Source organism: Capsella rubella, unplaced genomic scaffold, assembly GCF_000375325.1.
Source record: "Capsella rubella cultivar Monte Gargano unplaced genomic scaffold, Caprub1_0 scaffold_5, whole genome shotgun sequence".
In the NCBI taxonomy this organism is placed as follows: domain Eukaryota; kingdom Viridiplantae; phylum Streptophyta; class Magnoliopsida; order Brassicales; family Brassicaceae; genus Capsella; species Capsella rubella.
Window position 1 is genome coordinate 5,780,309 of NW_006238919.1, and position 21,846 is coordinate 5,802,154.

General features: G+C 34.3%; 5 protein-coding genes across 5 annotated transcripts; 1 reads left to right on the forward strand and 4 right to left on the reverse strand.

Annotated features, from left to right (window-relative positions):
- Positions 1-37: 37 nt before the first annotated feature.
- Positions 38-839, reverse strand: LOC17886238. Its single transcript, XM_006292268.2, has 3 exons — positions 628-839; positions 380-533; positions 38-291 (listed from the first exon to the last, which is right to left on the reverse strand). The coding sequence occupies exons 1-3, from the start codon at positions 837-839 to the stop codon at positions 82-84; spliced, it is 576 nt and encodes a 191-aa protein (XP_006292330.1). The 3' UTR covers positions 38-81.
- Positions 840-1,671: 832 nt separating this feature from the next.
- LOC17885912 (probable cysteine protease RDL3) lies at positions 1,672-4,293 on the reverse strand. The gene is made up of 4 exons (XM_006291125.2): positions 3,705-4,293; positions 2,871-3,112; positions 2,205-2,342; positions 1,672-2,113 (listed from the first exon to the last, which is right to left on the reverse strand). The coding sequence occupies exons 1-4, from the start codon at positions 4,150-4,152 to the stop codon at positions 1,811-1,813; spliced, it is 1,131 nt and encodes a 376-aa protein (XP_006291187.2). The 5' UTR covers positions 4,153-4,293; the 3' UTR covers positions 1,672-1,810.
- A 1,772-nt stretch (positions 4,294-6,065) lies between these two features.
- LOC17884926 (cysteine-rich receptor-like protein kinase 10) lies at positions 6,066-8,552 on the forward strand. The gene is made up of 5 exons (XM_023782512.1): positions 6,066-7,039; positions 7,117-7,425; positions 7,515-7,752; positions 7,830-7,980; positions 8,072-8,552. Exons 1-5 carry the CDS (start codon positions 6,100-6,102, stop codon positions 8,378-8,380), a joined length of 1,947 nt encoding a protein of 648 aa, XP_023638280.1. The 5' UTR covers positions 6,066-6,099; the 3' UTR covers positions 8,381-8,552.
- Positions 8,553-8,819: 267 nt separating this feature from the next.
- Positions 8,820-11,466, reverse strand: LOC17885195 (putative cysteine-rich receptor-like protein kinase 35). Its single transcript, XM_023782891.1, has 7 exons — positions 10,616-11,466; positions 10,400-10,534; positions 10,193-10,305; positions 9,896-10,106; positions 9,554-9,791; positions 9,304-9,457; positions 8,820-9,225 (listed from the first exon to the last, which is right to left on the reverse strand). Exons 1-7 carry the CDS (start codon positions 11,379-11,381, stop codon positions 8,908-8,910), a joined length of 1,935 nt encoding a protein of 644 aa, XP_023638659.1. The 5' UTR covers positions 11,382-11,466; the 3' UTR covers positions 8,820-8,907.
- Positions 11,467-14,058: 2,592 nt separating this feature from the next.
- LOC17885554 lies at positions 14,059-15,882 on the reverse strand. The gene is made up of 5 exons (XM_006292290.2): positions 15,568-15,882; positions 15,266-15,328; positions 14,447-15,169; positions 14,164-14,250; positions 14,059-14,097 (listed from the first exon to the last, which is right to left on the reverse strand). Exons 1-5 carry the CDS (start codon positions 15,880-15,882, stop codon positions 14,059-14,061), a joined length of 1,227 nt encoding a protein of 408 aa, XP_006292352.2.
- Between the last annotated feature and the right edge of the window lie 5,964 nt (positions 15,883-21,846).

Consider the following 21,846-nt stretch of genomic DNA (forward strand, 5'->3'; position numbering starts at 1 on the left):
AAACTTACTCATCCGGAAACGTCTAATGTGTTGACTAGTTCTGGATTGTTTTGTATGTAAATCTCTATTTTATCTGCTCATTTATGCCTTAATGATAAGCTCGTAGATGTTACTGCAGTTGAAGCTACTAACACGTTTAAGCATCTCGAAACCATTCTGGGAACCGAGATACTGAATACGTTTGAATACAGTCTTGCCATCTTTCAACACCGAGTCTGCTGCTCGGAGCTTTTCACTTTGCCTTGAATTTGTGTGAATTGCTGCTTTGATTTCTTCCTCGGACATGTTTTCCTGCGACAGTTTATAAGCACAAATTACTTTGAAATAGTTTCGCTCAGCGAGATCTTGACACTCATCTAATATATGAGGACATTGATACCTGATAAAACTCATAGATGTGTTGGAGAATCTGCTGGCATGTAAAGCCGGTTTCACTGAAGTACGACCTTGAAGAAGGTCCCATTTCACCATACCAATCGATTGGGAGAAGTAACGTTATAAAATGGTTTTTGTATACCAATTCCATTCTCTCACTGTCATGACAACAACACAAAACAACATGAGCTTTATAATACCTAAGAGGGTAGCTCAAGTTAATTACAGAGATATGAAGAAGAACATGGGAACCTTTCTGTAAGAAGTCTCATGGAATGAGTGAAAGAATCATTCTTTTTAGCATCAAAGAAGGCGGATAAAGATATTCTTTCGATATCTTTGTGGCCGCTGGCGCTGAAACTATCTATGATAACATTAGCTGTTGAAGTTGGTTCTGATATTGTCCAGCTAACAGAATCAAGAAGGCTGCTCAGATTTAACGGCTGAATCAGCGTATTTCCCATCTGTTTGGAAAGAACAAAGAAAAGAGAGTGCGGTTTAGCGATAGCTCGGTTTCCGAAGATGGAAATATAGAAAGAGATGCAATTATGTTTGAATATTGCTTGTCATGGTTCATATTATCTGCTTGCTTTTGTCCTTTGGTAGTTTATCCATTTTACTTGAGAATCTAGATCAACACAGTTTGGGGCAGCAATGCTCAATAGGGCTTGTCTGGTTACATGAAGACGGTTCAGAAAGTTTGGATGATTACGCTTGACAAGCACTATTTGTTCATAATTTGCAATATTAACTGTTTAAATCAATCAACGGTATGACTAAAATACTTTATTGGAACAGACGATTGAAACCTCATAAACATGCTAAAATAAGAGATTAGAGTAAAATTAATTGATTAAATTTATCAATTTAACTATTGAATCTTATTTTTCAACACTTTAGTTGCATATAATTTTAACAATCCAATTTTTCCACTTTATGAGTAAATTTCACATATAGAATTTACGAGTTTTGTTTGTTACTCGAAATTCTTTAAATTTGCCTTGTAAATCCTTTAAAACGTCTCTTTAGCATAAGATTATATTCATTTTACAAACGTTTTATTTTTGTTGAATAAATTCATTCACAAACAAGCAAAAACATGAAAAGCCTTATATAATCACAAAAAAAAAAAAAATACTTAAGAGGATTGGCTAAAATCTTAATGTTGCAGCAAAGTTAATTAAAAGCCTGAAAGACAAGAAAGCTAGGATTCTATAAAGAACTTTGCTGTTCTCGTACAAGACAATCTTGTTAGAGCTAATTATAAAATGAGAGCTAATTAGTTCAAGGGAGAGGTTTGAGACAAATCTTGTTTTCTTTATTAATCCAAAAAAGCAACCAACAAGACATAGAGATAACAATTCTACTTATTCAAAGTCCTTGGTAAAAGCCAACAGAAGAAATGAAACGAGCTTGAACACCAATAAAGACTATCTCAAAGCAAGGCCAAACTAATTAACTGAAAAGCCAATAAGAGAACCAATTTAAACACACTTGGAGACAACAAATTAGATGAAGAGTTCGACTTAATTGGGTATACAGGCGCCAATGCGACGGCACATTTCCCGGTCGGTTCATTGAAGTTACGTTGGAGCCTTAGGTATCCGCCTTCTCCCCATCCAGGTCCCCATGAATTACGAATAAGCCAGTAGTCTCCTTCATCAGGTGATGTTCCATATCCAACAATTAGTACATTATGGTCTCCCCACAAGTTACTACATGGTCCTTTATACACCCCCTAAGGAAAAACCAAAACACAACTTAGTTAGTATTGGGTTTAAAAAAAAAACAAATCAAGCATTTTGGTAGCAATTGGCGTTTGGAATTACTGATTTGTAGTCGCTCATGTTTGCTGCTGATATCATAACAGTAATAGGTTGATGAGCAACAGCTTTCTTCAAAGACATCTCATCGTTTTCAGGTACAACCTCACGGCCATTAATGGTAACAACTCGAGTTGTAGTCATCTGCACGACGAAATAAAGATAACGAAAAATCTTTAAAATTATAGCTCAAAGTTTATGTGATTCCCCAAAAACAAGTTGCGAAATTTTTGTCCCTAATATTTCCCCCGGATGAACCATATAGCCAAAAGAAACCTTGAACGAGAAGGTCATAATGCCAGAGGAATCATTACCGCAAAACATTGAGAGGGAGATCACAAGCGTCTATACCAAAAAAATAGATTATGAATAGATTATGACGAAATGCAATTGACATATATGGTAGAATCAAGTTACCAAATTAAAACCGCAAAGCATAGAGAGGGAGGGCATAAGCGTCTATACCATAAAATATATTTTCGACGAAATGCAAATGACATTTATGGTAGAATCAAGTTACGAAATTGTTACGACAAAGCATAGAGAGGAAGGTCATAAGCATCTATACGGTAAAATAGATTTTCGACGAAATGCATACGACTTATATTTGGTAGAATCTAGTTACCAAAATGAAACTACAAAAAGATGTTTACTTATGTTGGTTTTACAAACCTCAATGGCCTTGCAAGCTGCAGTATCATTACCACTATAAGGGTAAACTTCATCTGATACTATACCATCGTTTTTGATAATGAAGTCAAAAGCCCATACTGCTCCACCTCCAGTACATCCAAAGTTGTCAGTCCCTCTGTCACAGTCAAGGAGTTCTTGTTCGGACAAAGATATCAGTTCTCCGGTAGTGATTTGGTTTATACCTTCCACGGCTCCAACTGCCGCAAATGCCCAACAACCTCCTATATATTTTTATCAACCGCTAATTAATCTCAACAACTAGGCCTGGCAAAATACCCAAACGGAAAGTATTGAACCGAACCAAAAAAAAGAGAAACCGTACCGAACCAAAAATAAAGTAATAACCGAATGTTATGTAAAACTTCATAACCAAAAAATCCAGAACCGAACTGATCGAGAACTGAATTAATACCCAAAAAATCCAAAATATAGTTATATATCCAAAATATAAGTTATATTTATATTTGATAAAATCTAATTACGAAATTACAATTATAAATCCATGAACCTCATGTATTTATATATTTAGAAGTTTGTAGACATATTTGCCAAAATTTAATCAAATTTTAGTTAAATTTAAACATTTTAAAAATAAAAATAATAACCGAGCCAAAAATAACCGAAACCAAACCATACATACCCGAACCTAAATTATAAAATAACCGAATGGAACCTAAATTTCTCTACCCGCATTACCTAAAACCGGAATGGATACATCCCGAACCAAACTGAATACCCGAATGCCCATACCTACCAGACAACAACAATGGCAATCTAAAAATCAAATAATGCTAACAAAATAGAAAACCATACCACAGTCTCCTTGTGCTTTGACTCGTGGAACAACAGCTCCTCTCTCTCTCCAATCAACTTCATCAGGCAAAACATCTCCTTCCTTGTACTTATACCTCTCCTCTACATCCGACACACTCTTCTTTTCCACCTTACCTCTTAAGTAAGTAGATCTAAACTCATCAGCTGTCAGGTCTGAAAACTGGTTCAACCCTCGTTGGTAACTCTGATTAGGATCCGAGTTGTGTTCTTCGATGCTCTTCAAGTTGTCCGCAAAGATCTTGAACCGTCTCTCCTTTTCTCCAAGACCATTATAGTTCTTCCCATTCTTCACAAGCCATTGCTCATACATTGTCCTCACCTCGGCCTCATTCCTTTGCGAGTCTGTTGCTGTGACGACGTCAAGAGACAAAGAAAGCAGTAATACTGAGAGGGTCAAGAGAGGTATGGTAATGAAGCTTATAGCCATTGTTCTTTTGCTTTTATCTTTCTGTTTCTTTTTTGTTTTTTGTTTCTCACTTGATGTTTCAGCAAGTGTTAAGTCAATGTATGTATATAATATGACATTTTGGTCGTTGAGAGAAGTGGTAAAAAAAATAAAGAAAGTCGGATAGACGTGTGCTTTACTCGAGTTTATGACAAAGCATTACATGCCATGGCATCATATTTTATTATACTAGATCTATATATATTATTATTTAAAGAGAATTTTTTTTTAACGTTCAATACAAGAAAACGACATGCTAAGCCATGACCCATCACGCATGTGAGATATCAGAATAATAGTTACAAAACTTGGTAAGTATATACTTATAAGTTGTAACATCGTATCGATCTAAATATTTAGGATAGTTTCAATGAGAAAAATGATAAAACGGTGCATGACTTGAAAAACTAACACTAATATTGCATGACTTGAAAACTAACACCAATATTGCATGACATGAATTTAAAAACGTTATATTTTTATTTTTGGTTTGATTTGTTTACAAAAAAACAAAGAATGAATTTAAAACAATTTTTTTTTTGAATTTTTTTTAACCATTTGAAACTTTTTTTTTAATATAAATAAGTCAATAAAATAGCCTAATATGTGATAATATACTACATTGATAACCTAATATGTGATAATCTGATATATAAAATAGCCAAATGTTAAATAATTATTAATTTCAAAATAATATCAAAATCTGAAGAGATTATAATAAAGTTATGGTAATTTAGTCATTTTGTATATTGAAGAGAGTATTTTTGAAAATGTACACCTAGAGAGGGTACTTATAGAAAAGTGTGTCATAAAAAAGTTAGTTATGCAAATCTACCGGATCATATACATAAAAAAAGTTAGTTGGGAACATATACCGGATCATATTACATGTTGTATTTCTCATAAGTCTAATCATATTTATAATTATATTCATATAAAATTAATGAAGAAAATTTTTTTACATGAATCTAAAATGGAAATAGAAGTCAATATATACATACCACATTGATAACCTTATATGTGCTAATCTAATAAATAAAATAGTCTAAAGTTAAAGAATTACTAATCTTTAAATAATATATATCAAAATTCGAATATGTTATTCAAAATATCTAATTTTTGGAACAAATCCCGCCGGATCATATTACATATATTAAGTCTATTCATTTTATAATTATATTCATATGAAATCATTGAAGTAAATTAAGAATAAATTAATCTTCATCCATTACCCAATTTAATCATACAAATCCATGATTTTAGTTGTTACTCGTGATTTTTTTTTGTTGCAAATAATTATTGTCAGTGAGAAATAAGGGAAAACGGCAAAAATCAAACCAAACTCTTCACCAAATACGTTTTCCTACCCAAACTTAAGTATCTTGTATTTTGCAATCTAAACAGACTAAAAATTCAAATAATCAATCTAAACTATATCAAATTTGGTCGATTCAATTTTTGTACAAACAATGTTAACTTGGTTTTGAATAGGAGTCAGTCAACCCGTGGTACATAGATGACGACGAGATTCGTTAAAAAATGTCGTTTTGTTATTGAGTGTTTTATGGACACCTATTCCTGCCCATAAGTGTAGCAGGAAAGCAAATTCTCTCAGCAGCATTTGAAAAATTCCTTTGCCTGCCACGATCTGAATAAGTCAATCATTTAAGTCAAGTCTCCGCAATTATTAAATACAAAAAAACAAAATCATGGATATTTTTTTTTTATTAAAAAATATATCAAAAACTCAAATAATTGAACGGAAAATTGACTCCAAACTCCAATAATTGCACAAAAAGTTGACTTTGACTCATTCTTTCTTTGGTTTAACGATTCTCAATAGTATAAACTTTTTCTAAGGAAACTATAACTCTTCTGTTGTCTCTTCACAAACCTCATTTACATGACACAAAAGAAACAACAAGAACAATGTCAAATTACCATATTTTCATTTTCTTCAACTTACTCATAACCATCATCCACGTTTCAGGACAAGACCCTCCTTACATAGGTCACTTCTGTGGAAACAGAGCAAACTTCACAAGAAACAGCACTTACTTCTCCAACCTCAAATCACTCTTATCTACTCTCTCTTCTCCAAACGCTTCCTACGCCACAGGTTTCCAAAGCGCCACTATAGGGAACGGTTCCGACACAGTCACAGGCCTATTCCTTTGTCGTGGAGACATCATCCCTGAAATCTGTAGTGACAATGCTCTTTACGCTGTCGACGATGCTCTCTCCCATTGTCCTGACCAGAAAGAAGCCACCATTTGGTATAACCCTTGTACGCTTCGATACTCCGACCGGAACATCCTCTCTACGTTGGCTACTAGTCCTGGCGTTCTTTTGACTAATACCAATAACGTAACGGCTGAGCTACGAGAACGGCTTAGTGATGTTCTCAACTCAACTATGAACGATGCGGCGAAGATGGCTGTGAATAGTTCGCGTAAGTTCGGGTTAAAGAAAGCGGATTTTACACCGAGTAAGAGATTCTACGGGATGGTTCAGTGCACGCCTGATTTGACTAGTGATGAGTGTAACGTTTGTCTTCGTCGAGCCATTGATGGATTGCCTCGTGAGCAAGTTGGTGGAAGGAACCTTCTTCCAAGTTGTAATGTAAGGTACGAGCTTTACCCTTTTTATTCTGAATTGTTAGCTCCTCCACCACCGCCGCAAGTATCAGATACAGGCTCTGGTGTGACGCCTTTCGCAAAGCCGCAATCAAGAAGTTATAGAAGCTCGAGTTCTTTAATCATTGCAATTGTTTTGCCAATCGTTGTTGCGTTAGTGTTTTTCGTAGCTGTTCAGTATTACTTCTTGAAGAGAAGGAAGATAAATTATGAGGCTTCTGCTTCTGATGATGGTAAGCATAAAACCAAAAAAGTTTATATTTGTAAGATTATTGTTTCGTGAAGATAATATTGTTGTGTATGTGTGCAGGGTCACTACAGTTTGATTTTAAGACAATTGAAGTAGCTACAAATAGATTTTCTGATAGTAATAGGCTTGGTCAAGGAGGATTTGGTGATGTTTATGAGGGTATGTTACCTAATGGAACAGAGGTTGCTGTGAAGAGGCTATCGAAATCATCTGAACAAGGTGTTGATGAGTTCAAGAATGAGGCTACTCTTGTAGCAAAGCTTCAGCATAGGAATCTTGTACGGCTTCTCGGGTTTTGTGTCGAAGGAGAAGAGAAGATACTCGTCTACGAGTTTGTCCCAAACAAAAGCCTCGACTACTTCCTCTTTGGTGGGTTTTTTATATCACTCTGTTTTAGTCTCTTAGTTCATAATATAGTTATCTTTAAAAGCTAAAGATTCGTTCGTTGGTTATATTAGATTCCACAAAAAGAAGTGAATTGAGCTGGAAAACGCGACACAAGATTATTGGAGGGATAGCGCGAGGAGTTCTTTATCTTCATCAAGATTCACGGCTCACGATCATACATCGTGACCTTAAAGCCAGTAACATACTCTTGGATGCGGATATGAACCCGAAAATTGCGGATTTTGGGATGGCAAGGATTTTTGGGATGGACCAAACCCAGTCTAATACAAGCAGAATCGTTGGAACCTTGTGAGTGATAATGATTTGTGTCACATATTAATCCTTGTTATATATCAAGGTTTATAAAAATTTGAATTAATTTGCAGTGGTTACATGTCTCCGGAGTATGCAATGCATGGACAGTTCTCTATGAAGTCTGATGTCTATAGCTTCGGAATTATAGTTCTCGAGATTATAACCGGCAAGAGGAATAACAACTTCAACCAAACTGATGGTGATTCCGACTTAGCCTCATATGTAAGAAACGACCAACTTATATTACTATCAAGTCAATATTGCATAAAAGTTAATGATGAATAATAAAATTGTGGGTTAATCATATATGTAGTCATGGAGAATATGGAAAGAGGGAGTTGCTGAAGAATTGGTGGAGCCAGCAATAAGGGAGAATTGTGAGAAAGATGAAGTTATAAGATGCATCCATATCGGCTTACTATGTGTTCAAGAAGATCCCGCGGATCGTCCAACGATGGGAACCATCGTAATGATGCTTTATAGTAGAACAATGAGCTTACCAATTCCACACCAACCAGGATATAGCTTTCCTAATCAAGATGAATCAGAAACCACCAATGAAGGATATGTCTCACAGTCTACTATTGATGAATCAGCCATCACTATCACTTTTCCTCGTTGAAAAGTCTTGTATGGTATTTAGTATAATATTGTAATGCTCTTAATTTTCGTACCTCTTGTGTCTTTTGTGTTTGACTGTAATGTTATCCATACAATTTTGGTTGATGAAACATTCAAACGTTATCTATTACATATTGATTTGGATGTGTTATCACTTCTTGATGTTGATGCCTCATAACTGTTAAACTTGGACTTTTTCAAAATTGGTTGTTACTTTTTGTCGTGTATGTAATTCAGTCATCACTTGAAAATGTTTTATATTGTTTCCTCTATTACAAATATTAACCTTTAGTTTTTAATATTGATGATTAAAACAAAATTTTAGTTTTCTTAATTTTCTTGGTTTTTTTCATATTGATGATTTGAACATAGTTTTAGTCGTCTTAATTAAGTATATACTGTCCGTGTGAGTAAGACGATAACAATCTTGGGTTAGTGACTAGATCGGATTTGCATCTTATGCTGATAAATGTGAAAAAAAATTTCTCTATGAGAATTTGGAAGAAGAGAGCTATTTGGTTCTAACGTTCAACGAGGATATATATCAGTAATGGTTGCATTGTCGACAGAACAAGAGTTGCTTGATCCTTCACCGATAGATTCTTGATTTCGATTAGTAGGATTGCTCCGTAAGAAAAATCCTGGCTGTCGAGGCACCGGTAAACACATTGTGTTACTATTAAGCATAAGGATGATTGTTGAAAAATTGGGACGGTGTGCAGGGTCTTCTTGAACACATAACAGACCAATATGTATGCATCTAATGGCTTGGGCCCTCGGATAAATCGCTTCCAAGGACTCATCCACTAGTTCTAGTGCCGAACCATTTCTCCAAAGTGTCCAAGTCTGAGATTATGATCACATACTTAGTTGGTGATCACAAATTTTAACTTTCTAGCAAACTTGAATTTATATATAACTCACATATGTGACCAAATTGTCAATGCCACCTTCACTCCTACTGAAGCTGCTATTCCTCTTTCCACTTATTATTTCAAGGACTAAGACTCCAAAGCTATATACATCGGATTTCACAGAGAAATGTCCACGCATCGCGTACTCTGGAGGCATATAACCACTGGAAAACAATATAAACCAAGATTTAAAATTTAAGTTAACTTGCAGAAAATCTATGTTATACTATATGTACTAATTTGATTCTGTAGAAATCTACTAGGTCCCAACGATCCGTCTCGTGTTGGCTTGAGTTTGATCTATTTGAAATATCCTTGCCATGCCAAAATCTGCGATTTTCGGGTTCATATCAGAATCTAAGAGAACATTACTAGCTTTGAGGTCTCGATGTATAATAGTGAGCCGTGAATCTTGATGAAGATAAAGAATTCCTCGACAAATCCCTCCAATAATTTTGAATCTTATAGCCCAATCCAACTCACGTTGCTGTGTTGGATCTAAACAAGAAAAGGCACAAGCACAAAACAATACACAAGACTGTGAGTACATAACCAAAATAAGTTAAGTTTATAAAAGAAGTTTTTGGCTACTAGTAACTTACTAAACAAGAAATAATCAAGGCTTTTGTTGGGCACAAACTCGTAAATGAGTAATTTCTCTTCTCCTTCCACGCAAAATCCTAGTAGCCTAACAAGATTCCGATGCTGAAGTTTGGCTACAAGAACAGCCTCGTTCTTGAACTCTTCATCGCCTTGTCCCGATGTTTTGGACAACCTTTTCACAGCCAATTCTGTTCCGTCTGGAAACATACCCTATCACCAGTAATTAGCTAAGGTTAAAAACCTTTACAATCTATATAATCTGATAATCTAGTTGATTCCGTAAAAGAAATTTTCACCTTGTAAACTTCACCAAAACCACCTCGACCAATCTTGTTACTCTCGGAAAACTTATTTGTCGCAGCTTCAATCGTCTTAAAGTCAAATTGTACTGAGCTTGAAGCCGTGACATCTACTCAATCACAAGTATTATAAGAGACTCTTTCTAGGGAAAAAAAAAAGAATCATAAACCACCAATGATATGATGAACAACACAAAAACTCACTTCCATCTTTAGTTGCTCTATGTAACATTCCCCTCCTCCATACACAAAACCATAGAAGAAACAGAACCAGGACAACAAAGGCAAACGATACAGAGACAATAACCGCAATTTTTCCAGTCGAAATCGTTGTTTTACCTGCACAATCCCTAATTTAATCATTAGTTGTTACACAAAACCAAAAACATCATCACAAAATGTCTTAAATTAAGTTCTTACCATTATCTGTCTGATTAACCGGTGGAGATGAAGATGGAGGAAACAGAGTATTTCTACCAAAAGCACCAGAAAACGGATAAAGATCCCACCGGAAATAACAGCTTGGTCGAGAAACAATACCTCCTTGCTTCCCAAGGCAACATGACTGATACTGACTTAAGCTTCCGCGAAGACAAGTCTCACAATCCTCTGAAGATATATCCGAAGTACACTGCATCATTGCATACACAACTTGAGAATCCCCCAAAGCTTTCGAATCAGCCGCATAAGAATCAGAACTCGCTGTCGCTATCATACTGTCTACAAGCTCCGTCAAATTCAAACTCTTGGATTCTCTCGAATTATTCACAACAAACGAAGGCTCCAAATCCAAAGATCCAACAAAAGAACGGTTAGAGTATCGGACAAAACATAGCGTCTCGTTATCGCCACGCCACCAGAACGCTTCAGTATGATTACGACAGCTTTGTAACAACCCATCAGAAGCAGCCTTGACGCAAACAGAACATAGGTTAGAGTCAGCGCCAGGGATACACATACCAAGAGCATAAGATTTCTCCGGATCTTGACCAACGGAAGACGCGTAGAAACCGTCTTGAGATGAGACTGTAGTGGGGAGAGAAGTGAGGATAAGTCTATGGTTAATACCGTAAAGGCTTTCTTGTCTGAAGTAACCAGTTTCCAAGCATGTTTGAGCACAGACAACACCAAGAATGGTTAGGTATATGAGAAACCATAAGGTTGATGATGAATCTTTAGCTATCATCTTGCTCACATTCTCTTAAAGATATGTATCCATAAAAGGTTTAGTGTCCTCATCTGATCTGATATACTCAGTTACAGATTTTGAGAAAAGGTCATAGAGAATGAAGAAGAAGACAGAGACAATAATAAATGTTAGGGTGATTAGTTTATTACAGCCTCCAATACAGACTGTTGCTGTCTGTGATTCTATTCGTCCACATGTGTTGACGATTAATATCTATTATCTTGTGGATTTCCTTTAAAAAATATATATTTTATAATACTTTTTTATTTATAAGAATTAGTAGTTATTTTAATAATAGTTTGGCTCCGGTAAATTATATTTTTACATTCGCCACTATAGCTAGTTAGTCTTCTCTAGAAAAAATTTCGAAAATTAACCCAGGCTATTTGCTGGCGGTATTTTTATACCCAAATTACGATACCCGACAAATAGCAACCTAAACTCACAAAAGTTCAAATTCTCAACCTACATTTTATGAAATCAGCCAAAATCAACATATACCGAAACATTGTTAGTCAACCACTTAACGGCGATGAGTCTGCCGATACCACAACAATGACGGGATATCGGAATTGAGTAAAACAACGTCGTTTTGAGAGTTTAGGGTTCTCAAACTGAAGATTCGATGAGTGTTTGCTTCAGCAGTTCTTTGATTCGAGAACCTTAAACTCACAAAACGACGTCATATTACTCAACTCTAATGTTCCGTCACTGACACGGTATCGGCTGACTCATCGCCATGAAATGGTTAACTAACACCGTTTCGGTATATGTTCATTTTGGCTGATTTCATATAGTTTAGGTTGAGAAATTGATTTTTTTTGTAAGTTTATGTTGTTATTTGCCGGGTATTGTAGTTTAAGTATAAAAATACCGCCAGCAAATAGTATGGGTTGATTTTCGCTATTAGTCCAGTCTTCTCCCCAAAGGTCTTTCTTAGTCAAAAACATTCAGAAACAAAAAAAAATATATATAAAAGAGGTTTTATGCTATTTTTGTAAGTTTAACCTCCAAATCCAAAAAATGCAAGTGAAGAAACGATGTTTGGAAATGTTCGTAGAATCCACTTTTTATCTGTATTTTGACTACTAAAGACGTTTATAGAGAAGACTAACTAGCTATAGTGACGAATGTATATATATTTTTTACCGGAGTCAAAATATAATTAAAACTAAAATTGTAATATGTATATTTTTAAGGAAATCCACAAGATAAATTTATTATTTTAAAGGCCAAATAAACAAAAAAAAAATCAAAATTTTATCTATATTTTGTGTTTCCAAATGTTTTGACTACAAAAGACGTTGTTGTCAAAACATTTAGAAACGATGAGCTCTAGTTGAGATTTTAGCCTGCATAATTTTATATCTAAGTGTGCGGATCTAGTATCTACACTAAAGTGGATTCATACATACTTGACTGGACAATAGTTCTTTTGGTCAATCTGAGAGACAACTAGCTAACATGGGTTCATAGATGTAGACAAAATTGTTGAAACATAGAGCTCTTGTAATAAACTTTAGTGAGGTTGATATTTGAAATGTCGTCAAAGCAACTTCGTTTTGGTTTGATGTATGGTCAAATTTAAGGTTGTTAATGCAAAAGCTTTGTTAGCACATCAGAACACTTCGTAGCTTCCCTTAGGTTTAGAGACGAAGCCACAACAAAATGTGAAGATCTAAAAAGGAAACAATAGAATCTTAATTGCGGTTATGAGATAGTAACAGACAGTGCCGGCCCTATTAAAATTTGGGGCCCAATACAAAGTAACTTTTTGGTAAGTTTTATAAATGAAATTTAAAATTTGAAATCATCTTAAAATTTTCAGAAAATGAGGCCTATTTTGCAATAACAAATAGATGAACTTTAATCATGAAGACACAATTTTAAATTTTATTAAAAATGGGGCCTAATTTTGAAGAAACAATATATTTTTTGGGCCTAATTTTCTTACAAAAAAATGTCAAATTTTTTGGAGGCCCAATACATTAGTTTCAAAAAAATGAGTGAGGGGCCGGGCCTAGCAACAGAGAATGTGCCACAAAGAGCGAGGAAGAATAACAAACGACATTTAAGCTAACAATTTGGTGGATTTGAAGATCTAACACTTAAAATTCAATTTAAACTCAGAAAATCCCAAGATCATGATCTGAAGATCCTCTTAAACAAAATACTAGATTTAATATCCTCTTAGATAAATTGTCTTGAAAATAGAAGTCATGATCTTGAAAGGAAATTGTAAGGAAAATACTCTCTCTAACCGTTAAGAAAAGAAGAGCAAGATGTTTAGTATACCCTATCACCATCACCTATTATAGAATGGATGGAGTTTAAAGAAAATTATCCATACACCGAAAAAAATAAAAGCCATACATCATTTTTACACATGCCAGAAAATGTAACCAATATGACTCTTATAAAACATTTAAACTCTCAAAGTTGGAGTTTTAGAAAATAATATACTTTCAAAGCTGGAGTTTTAGATAATAATAATATGTCTGTAAAAGAAGTCATGATCTGAATCATATCTTGAAGAAGAAGAGCAATGTTGGTATGATCTTCTTCAATCTTCAAGAGCATCTTTAAATATGAAACACCATCTTCCACCAACTATGGTTGTTCAAAGTCGGCCTATGTATAAATGTATCATCAAAAAAGAAGTAGTTAACCTTTGTCACTTAAACATATCTAACTCACATAAGGATGTGACTAACTATAATCATTGAACATAAACATTCTAGTTTTACTGAAATAAATCATGTAGAATTAATTTACATACCATTATTAGCTCATAGCCCTTCATCTTTATAACTTGTTCAGGTTTTAATTCGCCATTGAGAAGTCTTCTAGCTAGCACTCGTGCGTCCTTAAAACAAAAAGTAAGATATGTTAGTGTCGAGCATACTATATGGATTATGTTAAACAATTTTACCATCAAATAACGTCTCATATTTTAGAATAGAATAATTCATTGTCAAAGCTTATGACTTCCATCAACACATGGATGCCAAACCAAATCAAGAACATAATAGTAAATGGAGGAAGGAGGGGACAAAACTAACCTTAAGTTTCTCAACAAGAAGCTCCAACTTAGAATTATACTTTGGTATATCATCTGCGAAAGAATCATATAAAGCCTCCTCAAGATCAAATACCATAAGAGTAACATTATCAGGTGGCATAAACCCAGGATCACCAACTTGCTTCTCGTTACTTGCACAACATACGTGTGCAATTAGTGCTTTTAAAAGCTCCACTAAGCTCTTGCCACGATCCAAATCACTGGCTGGTAGCTTATAACCAGACATATTAACCTCAATTATGTTGTTAGAATCCCTAATCTCAGCATTTAAGACACATTTTTTCCTAACAGATCTTTTACGCCGCGGAATCTTACTCATTTTCCCTTTCTTAATGTCAGGAAGATCACCAATTCTCGAAAACGTCTTTGCCACGAGAATATCAATCTCAAACTTTTGATCCACATCAAAACTTAGACTAGAGAACTTCCTCAGCTTTTTGTTAATGATATCATAAACCTTTTGCACAATGAAGTCGGAATGTTGAAGGGCTCTTGAAATTTCCTTCTCATCTGGCACAAAATACACAAGACACTTGCGCTTCACAGATTCAGCAAAAACCTCATCACAATGAAAACTGTAGAAAATCTTGCATGAGTCTTCAGATACCCACTTTCCAGCATGTTTTATTTCTATATCTTCTCGCCGGTAAAACCATTGCACCTCCAACATCACAACCCCATCTTTTTCTTTTACAAAAATATCCTATCCATCAAATCATTGAAAAATCATACCAGTTGTTGACTATGATAAGAACAACTTATAAAACATTTTATTAAAAAAGCTTATCATTATTTCTACCTTGATGATTGCAATGTAGTTCTTTTGATTTACGTATTCTGGAGCCAAAAGCACTGTATCCTCCTACAAACAACAAAAAAAAAATAAGAAGGAAAAAACCTAATGTAAATTGTACTACAATTATTATACATATAGAACAGAAAAAGAATTTACATTTCGTTATGAAAATCTTTTTAATATTATCATACAAATTAAGAAGATTATTGTAATAAATATGTCTCTTAAAAAATTCTAAGAAATTGTTGTCATCAGTCAAAAGTTTGTGTTACATTAATACAATCTTAAAACAAAACAAAACTTACCAGTCCATATCGTATGCCATGAAACTCGAAATTCTCATAATGGTATTTCATCTTTTCTCCCACACCAGTACACCTAACCAATTTACCGATTGACTTTGCAGAATCCTCCGGTCTCCACTCTAACTTTGCTTTCTTCTTCCCTTTCTTATCACCACTCTCCTCCCTCTTTGTTCGTTTTACCACCATAGATTTTGTGCTAATATCTAAATCCCTTGACCTCGAGAATGAAACATCATCGTCTATTTCTCTCATCCACCCTTCATTCAGTTGTTGGGTCAACATCTCTCTGGTCCAAAATTTGCTTATACGAGTCATGGTGAATTTTGAGCTTCTTACGAGACTTTCAATATCATACTACCAATTCATTTTTCACCCTACAGTTATAGAATCGTAACGATTATCGAAAGAAAAGTATTAAAACCAACTTGATACATTAATAACTATGATACATTAATGAAAAGAAAGATGATGTCTGAATTGTAGAACAATAGGAGAACAAAATCTAGATATTAATATAACCATACATAACTTAGATGTGTACCTGATTCTTCTCCACCCTGACCGATGTTTGGATATGTCTTGGCTCTGTTTAACAAACAATTATATAGCCTAATCTCTCTACACTAATGGTTTCTGAAATGTTTATCTGAGCTTGTTCCTTTTAAACTGGTTTTATTAAATCTTATCTCTGCAAATGAATGCTAGCAGGTAAATGACAATACATATTTAAGGAGTCAATTCATAAAATAAATGTGTAATATTTTTTTCCTTTTACTAGATGGTCAAAAGAAGAATAATAAGGGAAATAAAAAAGCAATATGAAGAAAGAAATATAAGAAAAAAATATCAACAGCTCATTTTCCTTTTTTATTAATTAAATTATATATATATATATGAGCTGGCAAAAAGTTACCTCCTAAAATTGGATAGTCTGATAATTATGTTTTTATTTTTTACCTTTCAATGGAATATGAGTGTTTGAACACACACCAAAAGACAAAAAACCAGAAAAAAAAACATGTTAGACAATATAACACCATTACAATAATAAAGTAGTCTACAATCAAATTTAAGATAATGAAATATAGGAAAAATCTAACATATATTATATGTGAAATTATAAATAAAATACTAAATTGAAAGTTTAATATATCTACACTATACATCTTTTAAACCAATAGAAAATTTATAATATTTAAGATAATTTGAACTCATTAAATATTACTATGAACTTTCAAGTATAAAATACAAATATTATAATTCCCTTAAAATCTAAAAATGATTTGAACCCTTTGTATTAGACAAGACACATCATTTGAGTATATAAAGAAAAAATAAACAAGGAATGGACTGTTCTTTATATACAACTAGGATCGGACCAGCGTTACAGCGCGGGGGAAAGTTATCGGCTATTATTAATATGTTTTAATTTACTAAGTGATACAAATGTATTTTAAAATTTATTTTCTTTAAAAATATATCATTTTTATATTATGAATTTTCTATTTTCGTAACTAATTTTTCTAATAAGTTTGTTTTGAATATTATCCAAAAACAGTAGCGAGTATGGTTAGTGCATGAAACTGTGTTAAATAAATAGAGTTGATTATTGTGAATCATACATGTCTGTAATGAATATATGTTTTGAAGGACCAATCTGTAACGGATTGCATTCGTAAAATATTATTGATTACTCACTATTCTATATACTTTTGAGTTTAACAAAATAACCCGTGAATTACTGTGATTTTTTGTAACAATTCGGCATGTGGGATCCTCCGCAACATGGCTTACTCCGCCACATGACATTCTTACAGCGCATCGACCCTAATTTCTCTCATGTGGGCCCAATCTGCGCAGCCCTCTGGCCTGCAGTTTTATGGCCCACAAGATAGGTTATTGGTGCGCTTGGCGTTCCTCGAACCCAAGTCCTCACCGTTTAACAAACTTCCCACAGGACAAGCTGTTACCAATTGACTTTCAGATACTTATTTTTAACATAAGAATGCTTACCTGTGAAGTTTTCTCAGGTCCTTTGACCGAAAAGATTAGTGCACTTTGGTGACTTAGGTGGCCGAATATATGCTTCAACTTCGCAAGCACTAAAACTGGGGTATCACAATTCACTTCAACTAATAGACTGTAACGTCTTTGATGCACACCAAGACAGTCATTCCAAAAAGCCCACTTGAGTCCACACTTATTTGATTTCGGTTCTAATACCACTTCTAACGCCCTGACCATCACCTCTTAAAGTGGGCTCCATATACATTCCCGATCCATGGGCCCACCTTTCTTAATGGGCTCCATATCCTCTCACTAGGCTCTTGAGCCCAACCATATACCGGCCGGTTTGCCATATCCAAGAGGGTTTTAAAGTTATTGACCCTACAAATCTGATATTTCCTTGTGTGTTGTCCTTACTCACCCATATACCGGCCGATGTTGTCCTTATTCACCCATATACCGGCTGGTTTTGTCCTTGTGTTTTGTGAATATCTTAACTAGGATTATTTTCCAATTTTGCACATATGAATTAAACGTAGTAACATCAATAAATGAATTAATTTATTTCAATAATTACATAAAATTTAAAATATTTAATGCTATTAGAAAGCATATAAGGAATGCATAGTTTTTTGTTACGTAATTTAAGTATGTTACTTTGATTTGTAGGATGCATATAAAGAATGTGTAGTGTCTTCACATTTCTCTAATTTGTTTATATCATCGCACTTAATTAAGATATTAAGAGAATTATTATTCAAAGAAACAATGAAACTTAGTCTCTCTAGTTCGTTCTTGGCTCTTATGGTTCAAAGCTAGACAACTGCGGCTCTCAGTAATTGTGGCGTTTTGTCGGTCTGTTCGAGGCTTCGATGTGGCTGTTTTGATTCACAGATTGTGATTCACGGATTTAGGAGAGCTCTCATTCGATTTCACCTACCCAAGACTCAAAATTGTGAAGGGATACGTGTAACTTGGTTTTGAAATGTACCATGTGTCTCTCTCGTGTTGTTTAGTCCATATAAAAAAGGAAAATAATTCTCCATGGAAGAAAAAGGAAAAGAAAAAGGAAAGACAATATGGGAATGCAAAAACATATAAAACATATTAAAAACTGAAAGTGCAGATTTGGGCTATATCTATAAACGAACGATGAGAAAAACAACAACACAGAAATTTGCGAACGAGGTTCGGTTTTTCTGTTCCCTTGGACCACGTCCATATTTTTTTTCACTAGAACAAGAAAACAAATTACAACCTATTTGCAAACTCGTAAAATCAAGCATAACCCTCTTGATTCACTACTTCGTTGAATAACATGAGACCTTAAGGATAGTTTTATACCTTTAACTAAATTCTCCTGAGCCTAGATTTTAACCATGTGAATCCTCGCAATACTGGCAACTCTGATTCACCACCATCTTCAATGATGACATTCTCTCCTCACACAAACACCGCATAAAGGTTTACTTTATAACTCTTGTGAGACCCCAGTTTGCGGAGATTTTTAAATAAATTGATTTGGCCACCTATTTCACCAAAGTGCACTTAACATTTCGGTCAAAGGTGCTGAGAGAACTCCAGAGTTAAGCATGCTGAGAGAACTACAGAGTTAAGCGTGCTTATGCTGGAGTAGTCAAAGGATGGGTGACCTTCCGGGAAGTGTTTATCGGAACTGTGTGAGTGACGCCAAAACACATGGAAAGATAATATGATGATTTGTAGGATCGGTAAACAAGTATTTAAGTCTCCCAGGCGTAGCAAACCGACCGTCGGATATTAATGAGCTCATGGGCTTAGTGAGAGGACGTCAGGCCCATTAAGAGAGGTGGGCCCATGGGCTGGTGGTGAACATGGGGCCCATTAGAGAGTTGGCGGTCGGGGCGTTACATTAATATACAATAAGAGAAACTTGTATAGTCAATATGGAAACTAGACACCGAAATTTTCATCAAATAAGATGACTCTTAAAGGTTTATCAAGTGTAATAAATCATTTTAGTCTTGTAAATCTTTTAACTAGGATTATTCTCTATTCATGCACATCTGAATTTAACATAGTAACATCAAATAAATAAATTAATTAATTTGAAGAATTATTCACAGCATTTAAAAGAAATAATGCAATAGAAAAACATATAAGGAATGTGTAGTGTCATGTTACATAATTTGAGTAGGTTAATTGTGCTACAAACTCACCATCGAGTCTTGTATCATCGGTCATCTTAGCATGGACAGAATCACAAAACTCCCGGAAGTCGATCTCATCGCATGATAAACCAACCTTCACTTTTCTTTCTCAAAAGCGAGATGACCCTGATGACAGTCAAAATGCGTATGATATTAACCAAGTCAATCTATACCCAGAATGATGACATACAGCTCCACAAAAAAAAAATCAAGTCCGCCACCATAGACTCCCCAACCACCTGAATATCCGTATTTCTAACTCGCCAACGAATATCCAGAAACTTCCCTCCAGCAACATCATTGAAAACAACTACATTATGATTATCAAAGTAAGAGGGATGAAAAGTTCTATTACATATAAGAATTTATGTTGATATCATAATACAAAATTGAATCTCATTTTTCATTGTGTGTTAGACAAGATCTTTTGGTAAAAAACAAAATAACATGGAATTTTAAAGCTCGAGGTACAATGGTTTTATCATGGGAAGATATAATCATAAAACATTTTTATGGCAAAGGGATATATGAAGACTTAAAGGTGATTTTCTTCAGCTTCCATTGTGATGAAGTGTTTGGTGACTCTATGAAACGCAAGTGTCTTGTTTAATTTGGCCCAAAAGACACAAGATACATGCGCTGGAAATTTGTACTTCACAGATTCAGCAAAAAACTCACGATGGAAACATTAGAAAATCTCCTTTGAGTCTTTAAACATCCACTTTCCAACATGTTTAATTTTATATCTTCTCGGCGGTAGCCATTGCAAATCCAGTATAACTAATTTTCCATTTGACTTTTCACAATCCTCTCATATTAGCTCTATCGCTTAGCTTTGTTCTTCCCGTCCTTATCCTTACTCCTCCTTTTTTGTCGGCTTCATCGGCGTAGCTTTAGTGTTAATATCTAAAACCCTTAACCTCTACATTGGAATATCATCGTCTTTTTGGCTCATCAATACTTCATTTAATTGCGAAGTTAACATCTCTATGGTAAAAAATCTTCTTATCCGGGTCCTAGTGAATTTAGAGATTCTTCCTGCACTTTCAATATCACACTACCAATTCACTTTTTACCTTATATTTATAGAATCATAATGATTATCGAAAAAAGTATTAAAACGAATTTGATACAATAATAATATTTATAGAATCATAATGATTATCGAAAAAAGTATTAAAACGAATTTGATACAATAATAATTAGTGATAAGACATTTAACTTAGATGTGTACCTGATTCTTCTCCACCTTGACCAATGTTTGGATATGTATTGTCTTTTTATACATAGCCTAATCTCCGTGGACTAATGGTTTTCAAATGCTTTTCAAAGATTGTTTCTTATAAACTGGTTTGAATAAATCTTATCTTAGCAAATGAATGGCTAGATAAAAGACAATACATATATAAGCAGTGAGTTCAAAAAGTATTTATGTGATTTTCTTTTCCTTTTGAATAGATGCCTAAATGAAGAAAAATAAGGGAAAGACAAAGCAAAATGAAGAAATAAATAAGAAATTTATCAACAGCACATTTTACCCTTTGACTAATTAAATTACAACAAATTTTTCATTTATGTGAATTGTCACTTACCATGTGCATACAAGTGCAATGTATTTTGGTTAATGTGAGATGTCAAAAGATAACATCTTAAAATGAGATTCTCAAGTAGTTATCTTTATGTTTTTTTACCTTTCAATGGAATTCGAGTGTTAGAACAAAAAATTAAAAAAAAAACCATTAGTCAATATAAGAGGATTATAATACTAAACAGTCTATAATAAAAATTAACATAATGAAGAATCTAACATATAAAATGTTTCCAGTTAATGTATCTATTGTAACGCCCCGCCCGACACCTCTCTCAGTGGGCACCATGTTTACTCTCAGCCCATGGGCCCACCTCTCTTAATTGGTTTCACGTATTTTAACTAGGCCCATGAGCCCATTCATATATGACAGTCAGTTTGCTACGTCCGGGAGGCTTAAAGATTTTGTTTACCGACCTTACGAATCACCGCATGATTTTTCGCGTGTTTTGGACTCACTAACATAGTACTGACAAAAACTTCTCGAAAGACCAT

Bases quoted from the DNA above. Each gene is read 5' to 3' on its own strand.
- LOC17886238 (XM_006292268.2), bottom strand. From the start codon at position 839: ATGGGAAATACGCTGATTCAGCCGTTAAATCTGAGCAGCCTTCTTGAT. The intron at 534-627 runs GTTCCCATGTTC...TTGTCATGACAG, and splicing joins ATGAGACTTCTTACAGAAAG to TGAGAGAATGGAATTGGTAT. The intron at 292-379 runs GTATCAATGTCC...AAACTGTCGCAG, and splicing joins ACATCTATGAGTTTTATCAG to GAAAACATGTCCGAGGAAGA.
- LOC17884926 (XM_023782512.1), top strand. From the start codon at position 6,100: ATGTCAAATTACCATATTTTCATTTTCTTCAACTTACTCATAACCATC. The intron at 7,426-7,514 runs GTGGGTTTTTTA...TGGTTATATTAG, and splicing joins CCTCGACTACTTCCTCTTTG to ATTCCACAAAAAGAAGTGAA. The intron at 7,981-8,071 runs GTAAGAAACGAC...TCATATATGTAG, and splicing joins ATTCCGACTTAGCCTCATAT to TCATGGAGAATATGGAAAGA.
- LOC17885912 (XM_006291125.2), bottom strand. From the start codon at position 4,152: ATGGCTATAAGCTTCATTACCATACCTCTCTTGACCCTCTCAGTATTA. The intron at 2,343-2,870 runs GTTTGTAAAACC...TTCGTCGTGCAG, and splicing joins CAGCTTGCAAGGCCATTGAG to ATGACTACAACTCGAGTTGT. The intron at 2,114-2,204 runs GTAATTCCAAAC...GTTTTTCCTTAG, and splicing joins ACATGAGCGACTACAAATCA to GGGGTGTATAAAGGACCATG.
- LOC17885554 (XM_006292290.2), bottom strand. From the start codon at position 15,882: ATGACTCGTATAAGCAAATTTTGGACCAGAGAGATGTTGACCCAACAA. The intron at 15,170-15,265 runs GTAGAAATAATG...TTTGATGGATAG, and splicing joins ACTACATTGCAATCATCAAG to GATATTTTTGTAAAAGAAAA. The intron at 14,098-14,163 runs GTATGTAAATTA...CAATGATTATAG, and splicing joins AGGGCTATGAGCTAATAATG to TTAGTCACATCCTTATGTGA.
- LOC17885195 (XM_023782891.1), bottom strand. From the start codon at position 11,381: ATGATAGCTAAAGATTCATCATCAACCTTATGGTTTCTCATATACCTA. The intron at 10,535-10,615 runs GTAAGAACTTAA...GGGATTGTGCAG, and splicing joins GGTTAATCAGACAGATAATG to GTAAAACAACGATTTCGACT. The intron at 10,107-10,192 runs GTGAAAATTTCT...TACTGGTGATAG, and splicing joins GTTTTGGTGAAGTTTACAAG to GGTATGTTTCCAGACGGAAC.